This window comes from Mixophyes fleayi (assembly GCF_038048845.1).
Source record: "Mixophyes fleayi isolate aMixFle1 chromosome 12 unlocalized genomic scaffold, aMixFle1.hap1 SUPER_12_unloc_2, whole genome shotgun sequence".
NCBI classification, from domain to species: Eukaryota; Metazoa; Chordata; class Amphibia; order Anura; family Limnodynastidae; genus Mixophyes; species Mixophyes fleayi.
In genome coordinates this window covers 332,255-354,345 of record NW_027445896.1, presented here as the reverse complement: position 1 = coordinate 354,345, position 22,091 = coordinate 332,255, and the positions used below count along the sequence as shown (strand labels likewise).

The window sequence follows — 22,091 nt, the reverse complement described above, 5'->3', positions numbered from 1 at the left end:
CTAAGACCCAATTCAAGCTCACCTCTGGGACCTCACCTATGGTCCCGATCTAGAACACTACAGATTTCCCATTGGATCTGTCAGCCCCCCATTTTAACCTCTGGAAACAGACACACTCTAAATGTATCAATGTCTTAGCTGTCTAGATACATTGGGCATCTCTCCAAGATATTCATCAGAAGTTCCCCTCCTTAACACCTATTTGTTTTTTAACATTTTTTACATGAGACATTTCCTTCTTGTCTCTCCCCTCAGTAGTTGTTCTACAAGAGAAAACTCTAATTGAGGTATCTGTCTGAAGTCAACACTGGGGAAAGATATCATCATCATCATCAACATTTATTTATATAGTGCCAGCAAATTCCGTAGTGTTTAACAATTGGAAACAAACACTAATAAAACAATACTGGGTAATACATACAGAGCGAGAGTAAGAGGGCCCTGTTCACAAGCTTACAATCTATGGGACAATGGGAGTTTGAAACACAAGGGCACGTGCTACATCATATTGGATCAGTTGGAATGCAAAGGTAAAAGTACTGAGTGGGCTGTGTGTGTGGCAATGTTGGTCAGAGGGTTGTTGTCTTGTGTTAGCTGTGTAGAGGGTGGTAATAGGTTGAGCAATACCATAAGCTTGTCTGAAGAGGTGGGTTTTCAGAGAATGCTTGAAGGTTTAAAGACTAGAGGAAAGTCTTACTGTGCGAGGGAGGGAATTCCACAGAGTTGGTGCAGCCCGAGAAAAGTCCTGTAACCGGGAATGGGAGGATGTGATGAGAGTGGAAGAGAGACGCAGATCTTGTGCAGAGGGGAGGTGTCAAGTTGGGAGAAATTTTGAGACAAGTGAGAAGATGTATGTTGGTGCAATTTTGTTGACCGCCTTGTATGTTAGAAGAAGAATTTTATATTGGATTAGTTGAAAAACAGGCAAACAATGTAGAGACTGACAGAGTGGCTCAGCAGAGGAAAAACGGTTTGCAAAGAAAATCAATCTAGTCGCTGAGAGCAAAATAGATTGTAGAGGTTCAAGTCTGATTTTGGGAAGACCAGTAAGGAGGGAATTGCAATCGTTAATGCGGGAGATAATGAGTGCATGAATTAAGGTTTTTGCAGTGTCTTGTGTGAGATATGTGCTTATTCTGGAAATGTTCTTTAGATGTATGCAACATAATTTACATATAGAGTCGATGTGGGGAACAATGGAAAGTTGTGAATCAAGGATTACACCTAGGCAGCGAGCTTGCAGGGTGGGATTTATGGTCATGTTATCAACAGAAATAGAAGTGTCAGGCAGGAAACTTTTGTTTTTGGGTGGAAATATTAATAATTCAGTTTTTGAAAGATTGAGTTTGAGTTGACGAGAAGACATCCAAGATGAAATGGCAGAAAGACAGTCAGTAACGCGAGACAACACAGATGGTGAGAAATCAGGAGAGGATAGGTAGATTTGTGTATAATCCGTATAGAGATGATACTGAAATCCAAAGGAGCTTATTAGTTTTTCAAGAGAAGTGGTGTAGATAGAGAAAAGCAGAGGACCTAGGACTGACACTTGTGGTACTCCAACTGAAAAGGAAGTGGAGAAGAGGTGGATCCAGAGAAATTAACACTGAAAGAGCGATTAGATAGGTAGGATGAGAACCAGAATCGACAGTGCCTTCAAGACCTAGTGATTGTAGCGTTAGTATGAGGAGAGAGTGGTCAACAGTGTCAAATGCATCAGAGAGATTCAGGAGAATTAGAAGAGAGTAATGGCCTTCAGTTTTGGCTGTGGTCAAAATCATTGACAACCTTGGCCAGCGCAGGCTCTGTGGAGTGTTGAGAGTGAAAGCCTGACTGAAGAGAATCCAGTAGTTGTTTGCTGTAAGAAAGTGTGTGAGGAGAGTGTAGGCAATTCTCTCGAGAAGCTTGGAGGGGCATGGGAGCTGAGAGATGGGTCGGTAATTTGAGAGAGAGTTTGGGTCAGAATTTTGTTTTTTCAAAATAGGAGTAATCACTGCATGCTTGAATAGTGATGGAAAAATACCAGTAGACAGTGAGAGATTACAGATTTTAGTAAGAGGTGGAATGAGCACAGAACAGAGGGACCAACCAATAAGTCAGGGTATGGGATCAAGAGGACAGGAGGTAGAGTAGGAAGATGAAAAGAAAGTATAAACTTCCTCTTCATTTGTGGGATCAAATGAAGACAGAGTGTCAGGGGGTACTACAAAGAAATTGAGCTGATTGCTTGTCGAAGGAGATGATGCCAATGCAAATCTGATCTTATCTATTTTATCCTTGAAATAGGAAGCAAGATCCTGGGCACTGATGGTAGTCAGTGGGTTTGGGGTGGGAGGATTGAGAAGAGATTTAAATGTGTTAAAAAGACATTTGGGGTTAGAAGCCTGAACATAGATGAAAGATTGGAAGTATGTTTGTTTTGCAGTGTCCAGAGTATTTCTATAGGAGTGGTAGATACCAGTAAATGTGATGAAATCATTAGAGGTACAAGATTTACGCCAATGACATTCTGCTTTACAACAAAGTTTTTGTAGGGTTTGTGTTACTTTAGTGTGCCACATTTGGCAACAAAGTCTACGCTGAGTATGTAGAGTCTTTGGAGCCACTTGATCAAGGGCATTTGCTAGGGTTTGATGAAAATGGGGTACTGCCTGATCAAGGGAGGAGAATGTAGAAATTGGGGAGAGAAGGTATTGAAGAGAGGTGGAAAACTGGTAAAGATCAATAGAGTTGGTATTCCTGTGGTTGTGAGGAGGCTTGGGAGAGTTTGACACTGGGGAGGGTAAAGAACTGGGGGTGAGCGAGTAGCTAAAAAGGTGATGATCTGAGAGGGAGGAAGGAGTGTTAAGGAAATGAGAAACTGAGCATAGTCTAGAGAAAACAAGATCAAGGCAGTGGCCATCCTGATGAGTAGCAGATTCAATCCACTGGGAGAGGTCAAGTGAGGATGTTAGAGAGAGTAGTTTGAAGCAGCATTGGAATGTGGGTTAGCAATAGGGATGTTGAAATCACCCATGATGATGGTGGGGATGTCAGAGGATAAGAAGTGAGGGAGCCATGCAGAGAAGTGTTCAAGAAATTGTTGGTGTGGACCAGGGGGGCGATAGATGACAGCAACACGCATAGAGAATGGGTTAAAAATCCTAACAGTATGTACTTCAAAAGATGTGAACTTGAGTGATGGGACACTTGGTAGAACTGTGAACGTGCACTGTGGGGAGAGAAGTAGTCAAGCCCCCCCTCCTTGTCTGCCTCCAGGTTTGGGGGTGTGTGTGAAATGGAGAACACCATGTGAAAGGGCTGCAGGTGAGGCAGTGTCTGAATGCGTGAGCCATGTTTCTGTTATTGCTAGAAGGATTAGGTTGTTTGAGAGGAAGACATCGTGTACGGAGGTAAGTTTGTTACAAACAGAGAGTGCATTCCAATGGGCACATTTAAAGGACTTTGGAAGAAAGGGGAGACAGGAGATGCATTTGAGGTTTTCTGGTTTTCTGTAGCATTCAGATATATGTGTATGGGAGAACAGTGGGGGACCTGGATTAGGTGATATATCCCCAGCTAATAGAAGCAGGGAGGAAGAAAGGTAGGAAAGACGGCTGTAAGATGTGTGTTCTTTTAGTTTCTGGCGATACGGTGAGGCTGGTAAAGTTATTGAATTTAAATAAGAAAAGAGTTCATGAGAGTTAAGTATAGGTGAGTAAAGTAATGAAGGGGCAATGTGGACAGAGGTGTGTGTTGCAGTATGGGTGAGGGAAGATATAGTCCTAAACATAATGCCATGAAATGAGAGAACGAAAAGTAATTTGGCAAGTATTGGTGTTTATGAGTAAATTAGCAAAAAAATGAGGGAATTTAAAGAATTGCCTAGTTGCAATATCCTGTGCAATCAGAGAAGTAGTGCAGAGTGAGGCTGCAGTAGATGTAGTTCAATCCTGGATGTCTGGTTAACATGGAGTACTGATGTGGGGAGCCATGTGGAGGAGTGGTTGGAAGTGTTGAATGAACAGTAACAAAGAACAGGTGATGTAGTAGCTGAGTTATTGCAGAGTCATGAGAGAGGAGAGTGGCTCAAACTCAGTTTAATTTCTTTCTACTTTTGATGGCAGACAAAGCCTTAAGTAGAATTGAAAGTGTAATGATGAGATAGAGGACTGAAACAGCTGTAGCATGGGTAGGGAGTGGCTGAACAAGTAGTACAGCAGGCTGATTAAACAGAATGGATGTTGCAGGGAAAATAAACTGACAGATAAAACAAACTTTCATGAGCTGAGCAGAAAATAAGAACAGACTCCAAAACAGTCTTCCTGTGGTGTGAAGCTTGTAGCCAGGGAGAGATGGAAACATCAGGAGTAGAATATGGAGTTTCAGGTAAATACTGACTGTTGTCCTTGTGTTGCTGTGGTAAAAGGCAGAATGTTCTTCTCCTGTTTTCACCTGTTTAACTCCGGTATAACTCTGAATTATGCTATTTACATTGTTTACACTTGTAACTATAGACTTAGAACTATGCACACTAGCTATGCAGCCATCGCTGATATGATCTTATCCCTGTATAAACTGTAATTGACATTACCCACTGTCATGAGAGACAGTGGGAGAGATATTTGGGCCCCCTGTCTGATGAATCATAACGGGAGGAAGCAAGAGAGGGTATTGCCACATGCCCCATTTCCACCCGTATCAAAGAAATCAACCACAAAATCTACTACAGGTGGTATTATACCCCTGACAGACTCTCTAAAATGTTTCCAACAGCTATCCCCAATTTCTGGTGTGAATGTGGCCACATGTTTCACATCTGGTGGACTCCCCAAATAGTTCCTTTCTGGGACAGTGTACTCTCCATCATCAATGAAATTCTAGAACAACATTTACCGAAATATCCCTAGTGCTTTCTACTGTCTCAACCTCCGCTGGATGTTGATATACGAAGCCAAAAATTGTTCTATTCTTTTTGACTACGCAGCTATGGCAGCAGCTAAAGTGCTGAGAGATAAGAGTTGAAAGCAACCAGACCCCCCCTTCATTGTGGTCTGGCGCATTGTGTGCATGGAGAAAATAACATTTTTCTTATATACTAAATCATATCAATTGTATCAACATATGGACCCCTTGGTCCTTCACTCAAAGAAGTTCCCCTCTAGGATGGTCTCTGTCCATTGAGTTTTGAAAAGAAATTCCCCTACCGTAATTTCAGAATCTGCTTCCCTTCTTCAGGATCCGCTTCCTAACCTAGTCTTTTTGCCTTCTGAATTAAGATAACCTTTTTTATTGTAATGTACCTGGTAATGTATATTATTTAGCCAACTTAATTGTACCTTACACCGCCCCATCCTTTTCCCCCTTCTTCTCTGTCCTTCCCCTTCCCTTCTTTCTTTTTTATTATAAGTATAATTTTAAAATAATTTTGTTACAGGTTTTTTTATTGTAAAGTATTCTTTGCTTCATTTCCCCAGTAAACATTAATAAAAAACAAATTACAATTTTAAATGCTGTCAACCCTATGTAATGATACAAATGGAAAATTAGAATGTTTTTTGCTATTTAGCAAAAATCTAGATTTCTATCTAATTTATTATTACAAACACTTCAGTTAGTCTCTTAAAAGAACACTGTGCCTTTTTGGTGGTATCATTGTACTAAAGAGGGAGGGGTTCCAGTCTTTTAGATCTGGTTGTTTCCGGGAAATAAGAACGAAGCAAACAGTGTGAAGTATTGTAAAATAATTCAAGGACACCTGGACTGGTGAACAGACATGAATCTATTTAACTTACTCCTGTTTTCTGAAGGTAAGGAAATTATTTTTTCTTTTAATCAATATAACACCTCTTCTCTCAGTGTTTGAATTATTTAATTGGAAAAAACAACTACAAAAAGCTGAACATTAACTACATACACCAAATAAACGGAATATATGTAACTACTAGTTATTTGGTTCTATTTTAAAAAACTTTTGTATCAGTTATGCTGTGGATTTTGACTCGTATTACAGCATAATATTATCTAATTATTGAAAGATGACAAATGATTATTGTCACTGTAAAATATATATTCCACTAAGTTTCAGACAATATTGGCATCTTATTAATTTACAGTAATGTGATAACTAATGGATGCATCAAACCATTAAATATACCCAGATTTTACGATGCTCCACTAGTATAATTGAAAAACTTTCATAGTCATGTTTCATAGTTAAAGGAGTTTTTCACTTCAATATCAATTTAACTAAATCCTTTCCTAATAATAGTCCATTATAGAGGGTCCCTACTTTGCAACACCTACCATTGGCTGTAGGTGTGAGGACTCTGTCTAAATAGTGAACGGTGGAGGACCCAGAAATGACCAAAGTGGATATTATTGGGAAGGTTCGGAATTAAATGTGGAAAAGGTGGAAACTCATTTAATTGTTAATTAATACCTAGTACCAATTCATATCAGAAATTCTCTGTAACAGAGAAGAAACAGCTAATATGAAACAGCTTTTTTACCTGGTTTTTGCTATAATTTTGTTAATTTTATGCAGATTGTATTGGAAAATATCAAGTGTTTTTACTAAATGTACTATACATTTTATTATATTTTTTTAAAGCCTAAAGAAATTATCTTGGCTTCTCTATTGAAGTATACATATCTTATACAAAAGACTCTACATACATCATATCCAGCATTATGCATATTAAAAGTCCAAGGGGTATATTTACTAAACTGCGGATTTGAAAAAGTGGAGATGTTGCCTATAGCAACCAATCAGACTCTAGCTGTCATTTTGTAGAATGTACTAAATAAATGATAAATAGAATCTGATTGGTTGCTATAAGCAACATTTCCATTTTTTCAAATACGCAGTTTAGTAAATATACCTCCAGTGAGAGCAAATTAATTCTACCTGTTACATTTTACATACTTAGAAAAGGTTACAGTAACGTGCTCGAAAAGTACAGGAGTGTAGCATGGAAATTTTCATAGCGCAAAATGTACCAAAGGAGAATAATCCAATGAGATCAAAATGCCTAAAACAATAAAAATGTAACTATACAGGAAAACTCTAATGTATTTATACATTAACTGGAATTTAATTCTAAGAAACATAAAATGAGCATTAAAAGACAACCAAACACCCAGCTCAGGGGTGAAAAATAAAACAGTCTCCTCCACGCTCTTGGATAAGAAAACATGATAAAACACCTACAGTATATTTCAAAATAGATACAAGTGCTCATCTTGGTATATAACTAAGCTAGTTAGCTAGTATTCATGTCCTGGACTTTAGCTGGTGCTTTCCAAACATGAAAAAAATCTCATTTTATGTTTTTTTTTTATTATTCCATAAAGGAAAAGGAGAAATTTAGTAGCATTTTAGGTTGAATATCTAAAGTGCCAAAATGTTTCAATTATGTTAAAAATCTTCTGGCCTAAATCTTGTAAATGTTGACAAATAATACTCAAATCACTGGAGAATGTACACTGTCGTCCTACCAAGGTTTGTAAACTACAATATTTACAAAAAACATTGAAAAGAAAAATGTTTGTACAATCTTGTTTAGGCCGTTTGTAAAAGTTTGTAACCGGTTATGGGAATAAGGCTAAGTACGCACTGGAGGTTTTTCAGACAATTATCGGGCCAATCACCCGACATACGACCGCTCGGCTACGTAACCTGTTAATGTTTATACTTAGACAGTTGTTCCAAAGTGCTGATTGTGATTTATTTTGGTTGCTCCTTCTGTTTAATAATCTCGTTATAAAGTTTACAGAGTCGTGTTCTTTTCAGCCAGTACCGGCAATGAACATGTCCTGGGGCCTGATTCATTAAGGATCTTAACTTAAGAAACTTCTTATTTCAGTCTTCTGGACAAAATCATGTTACAATGCAAGGGGTGCAAAATTAGTATTCTGTTTTGCACATAAGTTAAATACTGACTGTTTTTTCATGTAGCACACAAATACTTGATAGCTTATTTGTACACTGAAATTTAAAGTTGATATTTGTGTGCTACATTTTGTCCAGGAGACTGAAATAAGAAGTTTCTTAAGTTAAGATCCTTAATGAATCAGACCCCTGGTGACTAAATGTAGAGAGTGCTGTAAATTAATTAATTTGTTTGTTAGTTCTGAGACTGAATATTTTGTTTCAGAGTAACAGAAGCTACCGAAACTCGTTATGACATGTGGATAGCTATAGCGAAGCGATTAATCAGTGTAACAGGAATGAATGAATTAATGCATATTGTGTCATTCTCTAAACGACTATAGGACCAGATAAAGAGCACAGATATGAAGGTAAATCGTGTGTAATGTGTATGTATGGATTGCCCAACCAGTCAGACCTTTAGTCGTAGGTACAATCATTGTAGAATTCTCCAGCGTGTACCTAGCCTCAAGCTCATTGGTCCCAATGATCCAAATAGCCATTAGCATTTGCTCACACAATTGGGGGCTTTCATATACAGCACCCCCATTTGACACTGCATGTTCCGTTTACCAGCATCGTATCCTCAGTTCCTGCTCTGTTGTTTCTGCCCAATTAAATGTCCTCAGGGCGACAACAGGATTATAGTTTCTATCTAAATATTTAAATCTACGAATCAATATACACTGTTTTTTTCATGTACAAACAGATGATGAAACGTATTATAGTTGGCATTTTTATATCATATCTAGGGACACTGAGATTTGTTTAATATCATTGCTCAAAATTGGAAATCTGCACTAAGTCATGGAACCAATCAGGTTCGTTTCCATTGTCTAATTAAATACAGTAAAATCGAATTGCTGATTGGTTGCTGTGATTTAGTGCAGATTTGCACATTTGTATAAGTTGAGTAATTATCCGTAAGTGACAGTTAGTTACACTGTGCAAAAATGCAATGTGCATTAGCCCATAATAGTCTCATTACAATCAGCCAATAGATGTGATGGAGGGATGGAGGTGGAACTGGCTATACAGGAGACTTTTATGGTGTATAACTTACTGTGGCTCATAAACCGTTTTGAGGGGATCATGCAGGTAAACTTCCTAGAGGCACAGACCAAATAGAAGATTGGTATGGCTAGTGTACCTACACCAAAGTTTTCAAAGTGGGGCAGAAGGCACTGGTTCCGATGCCCACAAATCAAAATAGATTCCAGGCTGTCCTGGGACAAATGTATATGGTATCAAATTCTCACAGATCGAGCAGCTAATGTCAGTGCAACAGTCCTTTGATGAAAAGTTCAGTAGGAAACAAGATAGAACTTTATGGGCAATTAGGCAGCTCATTAACCAGGTCTCACCATAGGCTGGAGAAAGCATAAGTGGGGCTGATACAAGAGATACTGGCGGTAGGTTTTATCTAGACACCCAACAGTCCATGGGCAGCCTCCACTGTGATGGTCACATAGAAGAAGCAGACTAACGTAGGCCATGCCCTGAGTTTCTAGCAAGTATGCTTGGTTTCAGCTGTAATATTTGCACCTACTACAGGGCAGGTGTAAATGCCAAGTCTTTGCTTTAAAAGTTACACATATGCATGCCATTAGCTATCACAGAAAAACTGTCTGCAATTAAGATAGACTAAATAAACGTATTGTACAGTATGCAAGGGAAGCTTTTTTTATGTAATTAGTGTAAAAAAAATAAAAAAAATTATATTTGAAAATTGATATAAATGATTATATGGATAACAATTGTTTCAGTGATACAAAAATATTATGTGTTCTGATGTGACCTTTTATTGTACATACGGTTGTGCGTATACTGCGGTCTGTATGTGTGTCTATGTACAGCAAGTATGTAGGCAGAGCGTGCTTATACCTAGATTCAAATCAAAACGCATCTTGACATATGCTTAGATTTGTACACGGTCAGAACTGAGCACAAATTCCATCCTATTGTTTAAAATGCAACCTACATGCAAGTTGCTTTTGAACCAGGCCCTAGGTATAACAGGATGGAATGCTTTGCCACACTGTTGAGTGGTTGACAGATTGCTTGGGCATTCACTCGCCAATAGTAATTTGCCATTGCTGACCATTCCTACAACTGCCGTTTAGTCAAACCAGTCACTGCCCTATTGTGATGCCCCCAGTTGTAGGAGAGTCGTCGTTTACATCAATCTCCTTTACCAACACCTGGAAACGCTTTACTAGTGGGCTGTGTGTGTGTAACTGCTGCAGCACCTCTTTGCTGGTTACTCTAGCTGGACCCCCTCACTTCCTACTTTAGATTAGGACTGCTGGGAAGCGAGTAGAGTGCTGACTCAGGACACGGGATTCAACACAGGATATCTAGGTGGGTTAGAGAGTTAGATCTTATCTGTAGGTCACAAGAATACAGCACTTATATGGGAACAGAACAGAATATTTAGTGGTAAAGATGTTTAGTGCTCAGACATAGCTGTTAAAAGAGATGTTGCACATACCAACACTTAAAGGCAGTGCAGGTGTTATACAGACCTTTGGCTGTACGTTTTTCTTACATAGACAAAAAGGTTTTCCACCCTTAATTCAAATATTCAGTTGACAGACTCAACCAACTCTGGGGGGTGATGAGTAGAATGGCCAACAGGGGGTGGAATGCAATGATGATTTGGGGAGGGGGGCATACTGTCCATTTGTATTATTACTTATTTAATTTTAAACATTATGGGCCTGAGTCATTAAGGAAAGTAAGGCAAAAAAAAACCAGTATGTTTCTCCTGGGCAAACCATGTTGCAATGCAGGGGGTGCAAATTAGTTTATTATTTTGTACATAAATTAAATGTTGGCTGTTTTTTCATGTAACACACAAATACTTGATAGCTTTATTTTTACACTAAAATGTAAAGTTGATCTAGGACATATCCTACCCCAACTATAAATCTGTCCCCACATTTTAAATTTATCTCCCCCTCCAATGCAACATGGTTTTGCCCAGGTGCAAAGTTACTCCTTTTTATGCTTTGCTCTCCTTAATGACTCAGGCCCTATCAGTCTCGTGAAACCAGGTAGGACAAGCTCCAGAAATAAATAATGGCAGAGCAGCCATGAGTTTCAGTGATAGACTGGCATTGGTCACCCATGCTTTGAACCTTGTACCTTTTAATGTGGCTAAACAGTTGATCCTCTTGCCCTAGCAGGCTGATTACTGGTTTAGCCTGTTTTTATATTTTTGCATCCCAGTCTTCAGGATTGTCCTGTGCGCTCTTTGTACTGAGTACTTCCCACAAGTCATCTTTACATCAAAGCATTTCCAGGTTGAACATCCACAGTTGGTTACTACTGTAGTATATCTTTGCAATGGCTGAAATATACTCGGGAAACAAGAATTTGCTGTATTTCGTGTGCACATTATAAGCTATAAGAGCATGACTTATCTGTAATATATCCAAACAGGTGAACAATAGAGAGTAACAGGAAGGAAAAACAGAACCTTAGCGCATATGTTTTTAGGTGAAATATCTGCTCATTTCTGCTCACACCCTGTAGAGCTGCGAGCGAAAAATTAGCAAATATTTTTACTGTACTACTGGTAAAAATGCACATAGAGGTTAACTTTCAAATGTGGAATAATGTGTCAGCCTTTCACCTACAGTGATGCACGCCCATTTTCCATTTTTGGAAAGTGCCTTTATGCGGACAGTTAGGAGTAGATTTACCAAGTGGAGGCGTTGCCCAGAGCAACCAATTAGATTCATCTTTTTCTAGAATGTACTAGTTAAATGATGGGTAGTATCTGATTGGGTGCAATGGGCAACACCTCCACTTTGTCAAACCCGCAGTTTGATAAATTTGCCTTTTATTACAATAATTTCTGGGATAATAGGGATATATTGGAAAACACATGTTGGAAAAGGGAATAATATCTCTTAAAATCCAACCTGCTATCAATTTGGCTGTGATATTTTACTCAATGGATTCAGACAGTCATAGTACAAAATATGCATATAATGTATAAGAGATCTACACGATTGGCCACTAATGAAGTATTTCATATGTAATGTTGAACTTTTATTTTGCAGTGATTGCTGCTCAGATGGTTCTGTACCAGCCTCAGGACATTGTGTATGCGGATGTTAATGGCACCACAGTTATCAGCTGTGAGTCTAATGAATCGCTAGAAGACAATTCAAAGGTCTCCTGGTACCGAAAGAGCTGGAGAACAGGAGAAGCTCCTCTACGTGTTAAATCTTGTTATAATGGTGCACACAAATATACCTGCAAAAATACTAATTACAAGGCTACACTGGAGATACATAATGTACAGACTAATGACTCTGGAGTTTATTTCTGTACATTTCTTTATGGTGTTAATTTACTAAAACATGGCAATGGGACGACTCTAATAGCTGCAGGTAAGATATTGTAGACTACATTAATGTTCCTGTATTAAATATTACACAAGAGGTACACTGATAAGGAAACATTTTAGTGGCATAGCTAATGGCCCCTGTATCTTGATGCAAAATCTGAGCCGGACCCCCAAGTAATCACTTTTTGCATAGTGAACCCACCTTACACAGCAAATGCCTGCTTGCACAAATATATCCCCTAGCATAGAAACTTCTACTGCTGAGTATCTCAATTTGAAGAAACGTCTATTATATAGAGACTGAGACACCCATCACACCAAAATAATCCAGATTTCCCCACCAGATCTGGTACCTTCTGGTAAGTCCTATGCTCAGAGCACTGTATCTCTGTTCTGATTGGGCACTGGATCCTCCAGTCACATCTATCCATTGGTCCTCTGTCAGTTGTCTAAGCAATGGACAAGGGTTTGAGCTCTGCGCTTCTGCTGCCACACCTGGCTACAACTGGTATCACAGCCCAGACCTCCTAGCTTCCGTGGGGCTTAGATTCAACTGCTGTTTCCTGTTCAACCCTTTGAACCATCTGGAACTGCAAAGGGTCTCCTAGTCAGGTGTAATGTTTGAGGCATTATTACAATGAACTCTCCAGGACATCATATAAGCATGTTTTAACTATTATCAGATATCTGATTTTGTTAGATTTAACACATTGTTAAGATAAATTATTTTCTGTGTCACTGGATTAGAAGTTATTCAAGGTTTGTTGTAGTGTTCAGAATCTGACCCGCTCCAGGTATATAAATATGAAGGGTCTGATGCATCAAGCCACGTATCTACCGATCTTTGAGCATATTGTACGCTGCGTCTGCGAAGGCAAAGGAAACATACTTTCGGGGAGTGAATGGGACAGGGAAGGGGCGTTTTGCCATAGTCAATGTACAGTAGGGGCGTGCCAAACTCGAGCGTATGCAGCCATGTCCAAATCCAGCTCTGTCCATCTCAGAGTTACGTGTTTTTCTGCCACATCTCTTACTCCAGCTACAGGGCTAGTCTAAGTCCTGATCAGTAGTGATGACAGTCTGGTATGCATGCTATAACATGTGTCTGCAATCACGTGCAACTGTATAAATGCATTTTTTACGCTTGGAGATATTAACAACATTCTTATAAATGTATTTCATGGAAACAAAAAACAAAGAAAAACATTTTTTTTAACTGTTTTATGATTAAGGCCAATATTGGTAACAGGTGATGTTAATTCAAAATTCCATCCTTTTGCAAATTTATGATCCACATAGGTATTAATAGAGCACAGAAGACCTGCCCTTGATTTTAAAATTCAGGAGTACACAAAGCCTAAATACGTGCGTATAATACTGAACGCGGGTTGCTCTCAGAATGCGCACCTTGATAAATCGGGCCCAAAGTGTATGAGGTTAATTTACAAATGAACAAACAAAAGCAGTTGTTATATCATACATGTTTGACTGCTTTTATGCCCAATGCATAGCTTTACGCCTTGGTTCCAAGAATCCTTTATATGCCCTTTTAATTATTCTTGGCCATGGATAGACAGGCATATAGATGAATTTTACGAATTTCAGATGTTTGAGGACTTATTATCAGGATGGGTGTGCTCTCTGTGTAATCATTCCTAACTCATTACAGATGTAATAACTTACAGAAAAGGGATAACTTATTCCTATATGATAAGAATGTATGTGAAAAAAGGACAATATGCCAAACAGGTTGCATGTAGCATTGCCGGGACTTGGTCCACATAAACTTGTTTGGCCAGATCACACAAAATTATGTGCACAATCCATTCAGATGTCACTGGTGCAGATCACGGCTGATACTTAGCAAAATGCCCACATGTAAGGGCATCTAAATCTCGTTAGCACAGCATCAATTATTTAATACTGTTACCATCCGATGTTCCCAGACAGTTCTACATCCAGAAGCTCAGTCCATCTCCTGGCTCCTGCTCAGCCTCCTCTTCCTAACACCACTCTCCAGCTGGCTTGTATGGTACGTGGGGCTCGTCACACAGTCCATGTAACCTGGAACATCTCTGGGATACATCACATGGGCAGAATGATCTCCATGGAGGAATCAGGTGGGACCTGGACTTTCCTGAACCTCATCTCACTTCCCAGAAACACCTGGGACCATGGGGTCCATGTGACCTGTGAAGTCTGGTTTAATTCCTCTCCTGTCTGTGTCCACTGGGAAATATCAGAAAGAGGTAACAATGCATCCTGAAAAGGGAAGTAGTTTCAAACTTTAAATATGATATAAAAACTTGAATAAAAAATAATTAGACTGTAAGCTCTGTGTGGCAGTGAACACTAATTTCTTCTTGAAAAAAATCAACTTTTTACCATGTTTGTAGCTTGCAATCTTGTAAAAGTGTTGGAACTATCGCAAGGCAGTGGTGCCTCACAAGAGCAGGAACTTGAACTTTGCTATGGGAACCAGCAATTTTGTGTTCCGCCTCTATCACTGCATTCACTGGTGTTGTTATATGAAGACATTATACATATACTATAGCTAGATATCATAAAAAATGTTTTGTCCTTTGCTACTGGAGGTGCTTCCAAGTCTGACTAACACAACGTTGATGACGGTGATAACATCGCCATTGTATTTCTGAAGGAAGTATCGAATTTGGGTCTTATAAGACCTCAGCAGCTAGTCCACAGCGTTCCTAGGGTTAGAATATGGATGGAATTGACATCATTGCTTGTGCGAACATTGTGGAAGACACAACTACAATACTGCCATACTGCCATCCAGTTCTGATATTATTATGAACAATGCCAGAGTACTTAAACAACATTAGTATACATTTTAATGAATGGAAAGTGCATTGCTTTCACAGAAAGGGCATATGTCATATAACAAATATTAAAGTACTGGGTTACAACTAGGAACTTAATAGTAATACAATCATATTAACGCTCTAAATAAGATAGTAAAGTAATATTATGATCTATTGGGTTCAGGGGTGAGTTTGGGTGCGACAATGGAGCTATTGAATGATCATACAACATGATCATGGCCATCAGTGTTTGGGCTACATAATAATGTATTGTGGTCATTTCATAGGTGAAATTCACAGTGGATTTACCTCCATATGTCAAACATATCTGATTCCTGCCCTGACTAGTGGTCTTCTGTTGCTGTTGGCGCTGTCTGTTCATCTTATCTGGACTTACAAGCACTCAGGTAACAAACACATATTTAAGGATTTTTTGAAACGACAAACATGGCATCACCGCACCTGTGCAGTGCCCAATATAAATATCTGCAACCTGTAGGCACACAAGTTTGGCACCCTAAGCTTTTCCCCAGTAGTTATTGAAACCCCAGCATGTTAGTCAGTGACCATCATCATGGAGAGTGAGTGTGCATTAGAGGCAAATGTCTCTGGGGCCTACAATAACTGAAGGGTGTTTTTAGGGTAGTAAAGGTCTAGACTCTAGAGCTTTGGAAACAATGGGCAAGCCCCCCGTTGCCCTGGCATGCTCCTAGCGTGGTGTGATCATGACCATTTTTGCGAACTACATTTGTCCCAATTACCTCGGGAATAATGTTGGAAGGTGTATTACACTGAACCTTATATAACTCCTTCAATTATATAACAGTGTAGAACATAAATATGTCACATCTCATGGGCAACAATTTATATAGCAGGCCTGGATTTAAGGAGTAGCCTCACAGTCATGGGCCAAGAGGGGCAGATTTGCAGAGCAACTCCATTTGGAAGTTTTTAAATTAATATTTTTTTTTATGTTCTACTTTATATCTAACTTCTACAGAGGAGCGGGAGTTTTGGGGCACCTATGCCTGCCAGCAAAACCCATAAATGGAATTGGCAGAATGTGACAGACGTCGGCTGGTCAGATAAGGGACATGGCCAAATTATAACCCAATATTTTTATTTTATCTGTAATGTTTGGAGGTCTGCACAATCACTAGTAGGATGAGTGTATTTGTTATATTGATGGGACTGGATATAGGTTGGAACAAAGGAGCTCTGTAATAATTATTGTAGAGCTGTGTAAGTATCATAGTGAGGTTATAGCCTACACTACTTCTGGACACTTTAGCCCTATATTATTGTTTTTTAGAAAAAAAATAATAGATGGTTGTCTGCTGTAACATACTGAACAATAACACATCTATAGGAAAATGAGATGCTGTCTAATTTACTTAAAAACAGAAAGCATAAAGGACAATTTAAATATATATGTTTATGTTTTTATATTTCAGATAATAAAACTCCAGGCTCCAACCATAAGGATACCGAGACAGAGGTAAATATATTTATGAGTGCATGCAAATTTGAATAATTATTGCAACGTATATTCTAAAATCCTGTATCCAAAAATATTGTGGATAAAATTTTAAAATTTGTCTTATGGTAGAATAATTCTAAAACTATCTATTCTTATTTACATTCTGATATAATGTGTATAGGTGAGGATTTATATTGATTATTATTATTATCTTATTTTATATGCTGTAGCTCATATTTCATGAGACATTGTTACACTGAGCACCAAGATAAAAACAAGGGAAATAGTTAAAAAATTAACATAAATAAAAGCAGAAGATATTATAGAAGAGGCATAATACACAATTTTTTGTTACTTATGAGGATACCTCCATTGTGTGTAGGTGGCGGTTGCACCTCAAATAATATTTTATGTGCAATATTTCACTGGAGCCAAATTTTGCTCCCTCATCACCAAATCAGCTTAAAATCTCTACGTGGCCAACAATGATTTTTTAGGGGTTTAGGGGTCCACAAATTAACATGGTTCTGTCTAGGACGGACCTCAGTGCATTATAATCCCAGTCATATTATGGTTACTGAACTTCATGATATGAGAATTCCATTTAGTATAAGTATATGAGGAAAAGAGCAATCGCACTGTGAGTATTTCCATCATTTTTCAGAGACAAATCTTCTAAATCCTGGGACTGTCCCTTGAATTTACTAACAGTTGTCAACTATGAATAATAATGAATATTAATGTTGGAGATACAGAAGCTCATATTTAATGTATACTTGCACACAATGTTTAGGAAGTCCGCCATGAATATGATGTTGAATTTATTTTTTAGGACGGAATCGTGTATTCACATTTGGATATGTATTATCTCACCAGGGGCAGGAAGTAGCCCGTTCTCCGACACTCAACAATATTCTAGGAATAGCAGCCATCTCATCAGAAAAGATATATTCCAGACTAGTATTGTTTCATAAAAATACAGCTTGTGTGTTCATGTATTGTTTTATGTAAATTGATACTGCTATCTTATTTATATAAATAATTAATACTTTAACCTACTAAATGTGTTGATGATTTTATTGTTTGCCATACTGTACAAAATTCCCGTTTGACAACTATCCCTGGGTTCCAGTGGAATCCTGGCCCCACAACATTCCACGATTGAAAAAATCAGGACAAATTAGGCCAAACCACACCCCAACCCACCAATGCCATGCACCGTTCCAGTAACACCTCACCCTTTTTAGCTTCCTTAAATTCTGACTGTCATTGAAATGTGGAATTGTTGGGAAGAAGGTTCACCTCTCAAATGTCCATTATCTCCTCCAGAAGAGAAACTCATTATTGCGAAGTGAAGTTTATCAATTTGTAATTTTTTATGTGTATTGTATATATCCATTTTGATATATAGTGCCTCTTATGTTTTGTTTATGTTGTTGGTTGCTTTTTATACAATGTAACATAATGTTTTTATTGGTTTTGATATAAATACAAGTTTTGGGATGCAGATAATCTTAATATAAGAAAGCAGCATCCAGTTGCCCACAAGAAGACTGGAGAGCCGGAGAGACCTGTTGACCTGCAAAGGTACCATGTTATATGGGTTCTGCATAGCCACCAAAATTTGAGAGGTCTGCACTGCCAAACCACCAGAAATGTATGGCGAATATATGGCATAGTGTTCACAAGAATGTTCTTGGTTTGGTATATTTATCATTGGAATGTTCCCTCTATACTGCAATCATAAATTTTAAAGTGAGCGCTCCCCTATATTTGGCAGCCTACAAAGTGAAATAAAAGGTTATCACTATACCCAGCAATGAAGAACATAAATATAATTCACCACAGTACCACTATATGACAAAACAAACTGTATTCTTATAAATCCTGTGTCAATTAAATCCATGAATAATCCAGTATTTTTTTCCGTGTAGTTATATTCAATCAAAATCTCCCAGACATGTAAACAAATAAATAAAATGTGTATGGTACAGTATGTAATATTATATTTTTTCAGGTGAATATTACAGACAATGGTATAACCTCCCATAAATTAAATCTACTCTTAAAGACTCTAATATTATAATTACTACACATAATAAACCTATAAATATGTAGACTCATACTTTTACATGTAATTAAATCCAAATAGTTAATAAATGACTCCATACATATTTAATATAAAATTCCATAATGTAAACAGATGAATCGCACTTAAAAAATAAAAATGACATTATATGAATATATGAATATTCTTAAATTAAGGATACAATTTTATAATTCCCCTTAGATAAATGACCGAATTGGACAATAGAATAAAGATAACAGAGGCTACAATCACATGATCATGTGATGGCAGCCTCCGTTATGTTAATCTAATCTACCAAGTCCATGGTTTGAGAAATCCCCTGGTCATGTGACCTTTGATATGATAATAATTGACCTAATAAAAAAAATATCTAATAATAATATCTAATAATTAATCTACTCCTGTCGATAAAAATATTTAATGGTTCAGTGCTTCCCAAGTCCAGTTTCCTGGAGCCCAGACCCACTTCACGTTGGCATTACCATCACGCTTACCCCCTATCACATAAATAACTTGATATGCATTACCAAGTTATCTGTGTAATCTGTCAACTAGTAGATGTCTGATCTTTGTATAATTATGTTTATTTCTAATAATATACTATAGATCACTACTATCTGTGTATTGCATACTACCCTAAATTTCATGTACGGTGCTACATACCTTTTGTGGTCCTTATACATAATAATAATATTAATGGCTAATAACATAAGTGTCTTTCCACAATTATACAGTTATTAAGTGATGACTACTTGTCATATTGTCAGCTCAGTTGGATAAGTGGGTAACTTCTAAAACTTCTATTTTGCTTCATATTTTATGAAAGACAAGAGGTATCTGATATATATATATATATAAAACTTAGCAGTGTCATTTGCATCAGAGCTGTCATCATCGAATAATAACTGAGTTGAGAACTCTTTGCTTTGAGCTGTTCTGATTAATTTTCTGATATGCAAGTAATTTGTATTGTCATACGTGACATCTTATAAGACTTTTTTTGTGGCCATAACTCCTCCTAAACTATTAAATGTGCATTTTTATATCAAGTCACCTTCTGTGATAGGATGACCAGCATTTACTACTTCCTGAGAACATGTAGAATTTTGTTTGCTAAGGTCTAAATAACAGTAATACTTTTTTTCCTACAATGGTTTTTATTATGGTTTTTCAGTTAAATGGGTAGAGAGAACAAAAAAGTAAAATAGGGAACATAGAAGGGAGGAGAGTCATCAAGGGGGGAGAGGGGGGTTCAAAAAGGGGGAGGCACACAACAACACAGTCAGTAAATAACATACAATCAGGCATGCAATACTTTTTTTTCTGAAAGATTGCGAAAACAACTTTCTTTTCAATTCCTCCAGTGTTATCTGCTTAATTTTGTCTTGCTTAATGTCTCTCAGAGACATTAAGCTTAATAATGTTTTTGAATACATAGTGTCATAGTACTACCTTATGTTGTAAACCTTACATACTTTACAGTCTCACAGCACAACAGACAAATATATTTTGTTCACGCTATGAAAGTAATTACTGTCAAGTTCACTCTTTCTGTGCTCTATGTCTACTTTTCTTCTCGGGTCTGTAGGAGAGAACTTGTGGTCTAGTAACCATCGGTCAGTGTGGTTTAGGGTACAGGCAGCAATAAACAAAGGCTTTACACTTCAGAAAGGTTGACTTTTGTTAAGTGAGAACTTAATCTTAATCTTTGACTGGGTGGGAATTGATAGGTGGAGTGCAGGAACTGTGGAATAAATGCAGAGATGCACTATTAAATGAAACAGAACGTTGTACAAGATAAGTTAGTAAAAGGAATAACATGTCAATATGATTCTCCAAGGAAGTGTCAGTTGTTATCAGTGCTAAGAAGATTGCATATAATAAATATAGAAATACCCAAATAGAGGAGGATAAAAACATATAAAGCAAGCTAACAGAGAACAAACACACAATATAAAATACAGCACAGACAGAAAAAAATGATTGTACAGTTAGTAAAAAGGGTTATACAATATCCTTTAGATATGTTAGTGAGAGTAAAAAAACAAAGGGAGTGAAAGTAAGACTAACACTTAGGGGTATATTGGCTAAACTGCAGGTTTGAAAAAGTGGAGATGTTGCTTATAGCAACCAATCAGATTCTAGCTGTCATTTTGTAGAATGTACTAAATAAATAATAACTAGAATCTGATTGGTTGCTATAGGCAACATCTCCACTTTTTCAAACCCGCAGTTTAGTAAATATACCCCTTGAAGTGGATGTGTTGAAGGAGACAAAGAAATTGCAGGATGTCTAAACAACTATTGTTGCTTACTAGAGAATAAAAAAAGATAAGTCAATGGTGTTACACATCCAAAAGTTTTACAATAACTAAGATTAGTGCTTGATTTACCATCAACCAAACGTTTTAACCAATTGCTGCTATCAGGTATTTTTCCAGTTGATTGGAGATCGACAAGTGTAGTTTCCATTTCACAAAAGTGGGGACTATTTATCTTGGTGCTAAGTGGGCAGAAGTATGATTCATTTTATAACGCTGTTTACCCCAAAATAGGAAAAAAATAATGACCCCTAACAATGTGTCTGTGTCAGTATTCATTTCATACTCAAGGGGTGTGTCACATGGGTGCTCACTGAAACCACATCTTTTAGGCAGGTAATGTCTGTACTTTCACTCTGTGTTTTGTCACATAACAGATATATAGGGGTAGACTTACTAAAGTTTCTAAAGAGGACAAGTGGAGGTGTTGCCCATAGCAACCAATCAGATTCTATCTATCATATTCTAGAATGTACTTGGTTAATGAGACCTGCAATCTGATTGGTTGCTATGGGCAACACCTCCACTTTTCGTTCTTAGAAGCTTTAGTAAATCAACACCATAGGGTTTCAATCAGTGCATAAGTTGATATACTCTATGAACTAAGCTGAGAGCATTTTTATCGCCTATCAGATCTCATAGGCGCTGAAGGCGAACTTGTTACAATAACTTAAAAACTGAAAAAAAAATAAGCTAACATTGTGCCTACAAAATAACACAATCTATGCCGTTTCCAGAAAATAAAAGTTCATTTGTCAGACCAGGCTGAAGAAGAGTTTTAAAAAAGTTTTTAAAATATGATGATCTCCATGTCACAATTACTCTATGGAAGTTTTGAGGGCAGCCGAAGAACATCAACATTAGCATCATCATCATCATTTATTTATATAGCGCCAGCAAATTCCATAGCACTTGACAACATCCTGTTTTAATCAGCGAGCATAGCCGTCCTTTATTGTTTTTCTAAGAAGTGCTACTTTTGATAGTGATAACACTTTTATTAGGTGTGTTAACTGTACAAGACAATACTTCAAAGCTATTTTAAAAATAGGTGGTAACCATTGAAATGTGAGACATTAACACGGCATCCTGTGTGTTGATAGA

The 22,091-nt window shown here is 37.6% G+C and overlaps 1 protein-coding gene across 2 annotated transcripts in view; it reads left to right on the top strand.

The window, feature by feature from the left end:
- LOC142112089 (uncharacterized) overlaps positions 1-17,905 on the top strand; it is a 40,529-nt gene extending 22,624 nt beyond the window's left edge. Inside the window, exons 1-6 of one of the 2 annotated variants that reach the window (XM_075193935.1) lie at positions 5,721-5,789; positions 11,983-12,315; positions 14,219-14,521; positions 15,385-15,504; positions 16,552-16,595; positions 17,410-17,905. In XM_075193935.1, coding sequence (XP_075050036.1) covers positions 5,756-5,789; positions 11,983-12,315; positions 14,219-14,521; positions 15,385-15,504; positions 16,552-16,595; positions 17,410-17,466 — 891 coding nt within the window. In that variant the 5' untranslated portion in view covers positions 5,721-5,755 and the 3' untranslated portion in view covers positions 17,467-17,905. Of the gene's footprint in view, positions 1-5,720; positions 5,790-11,982; positions 12,316-14,218; positions 14,522-15,384; positions 15,505-16,551; positions 16,596-17,409 lie in introns of those variants that run through there. The other variant, XM_075193936.1, reaches the window with a different exon arrangement.
- The last annotated feature ends 4,186 nt before the right edge of the window (positions 17,906-22,091 follow it).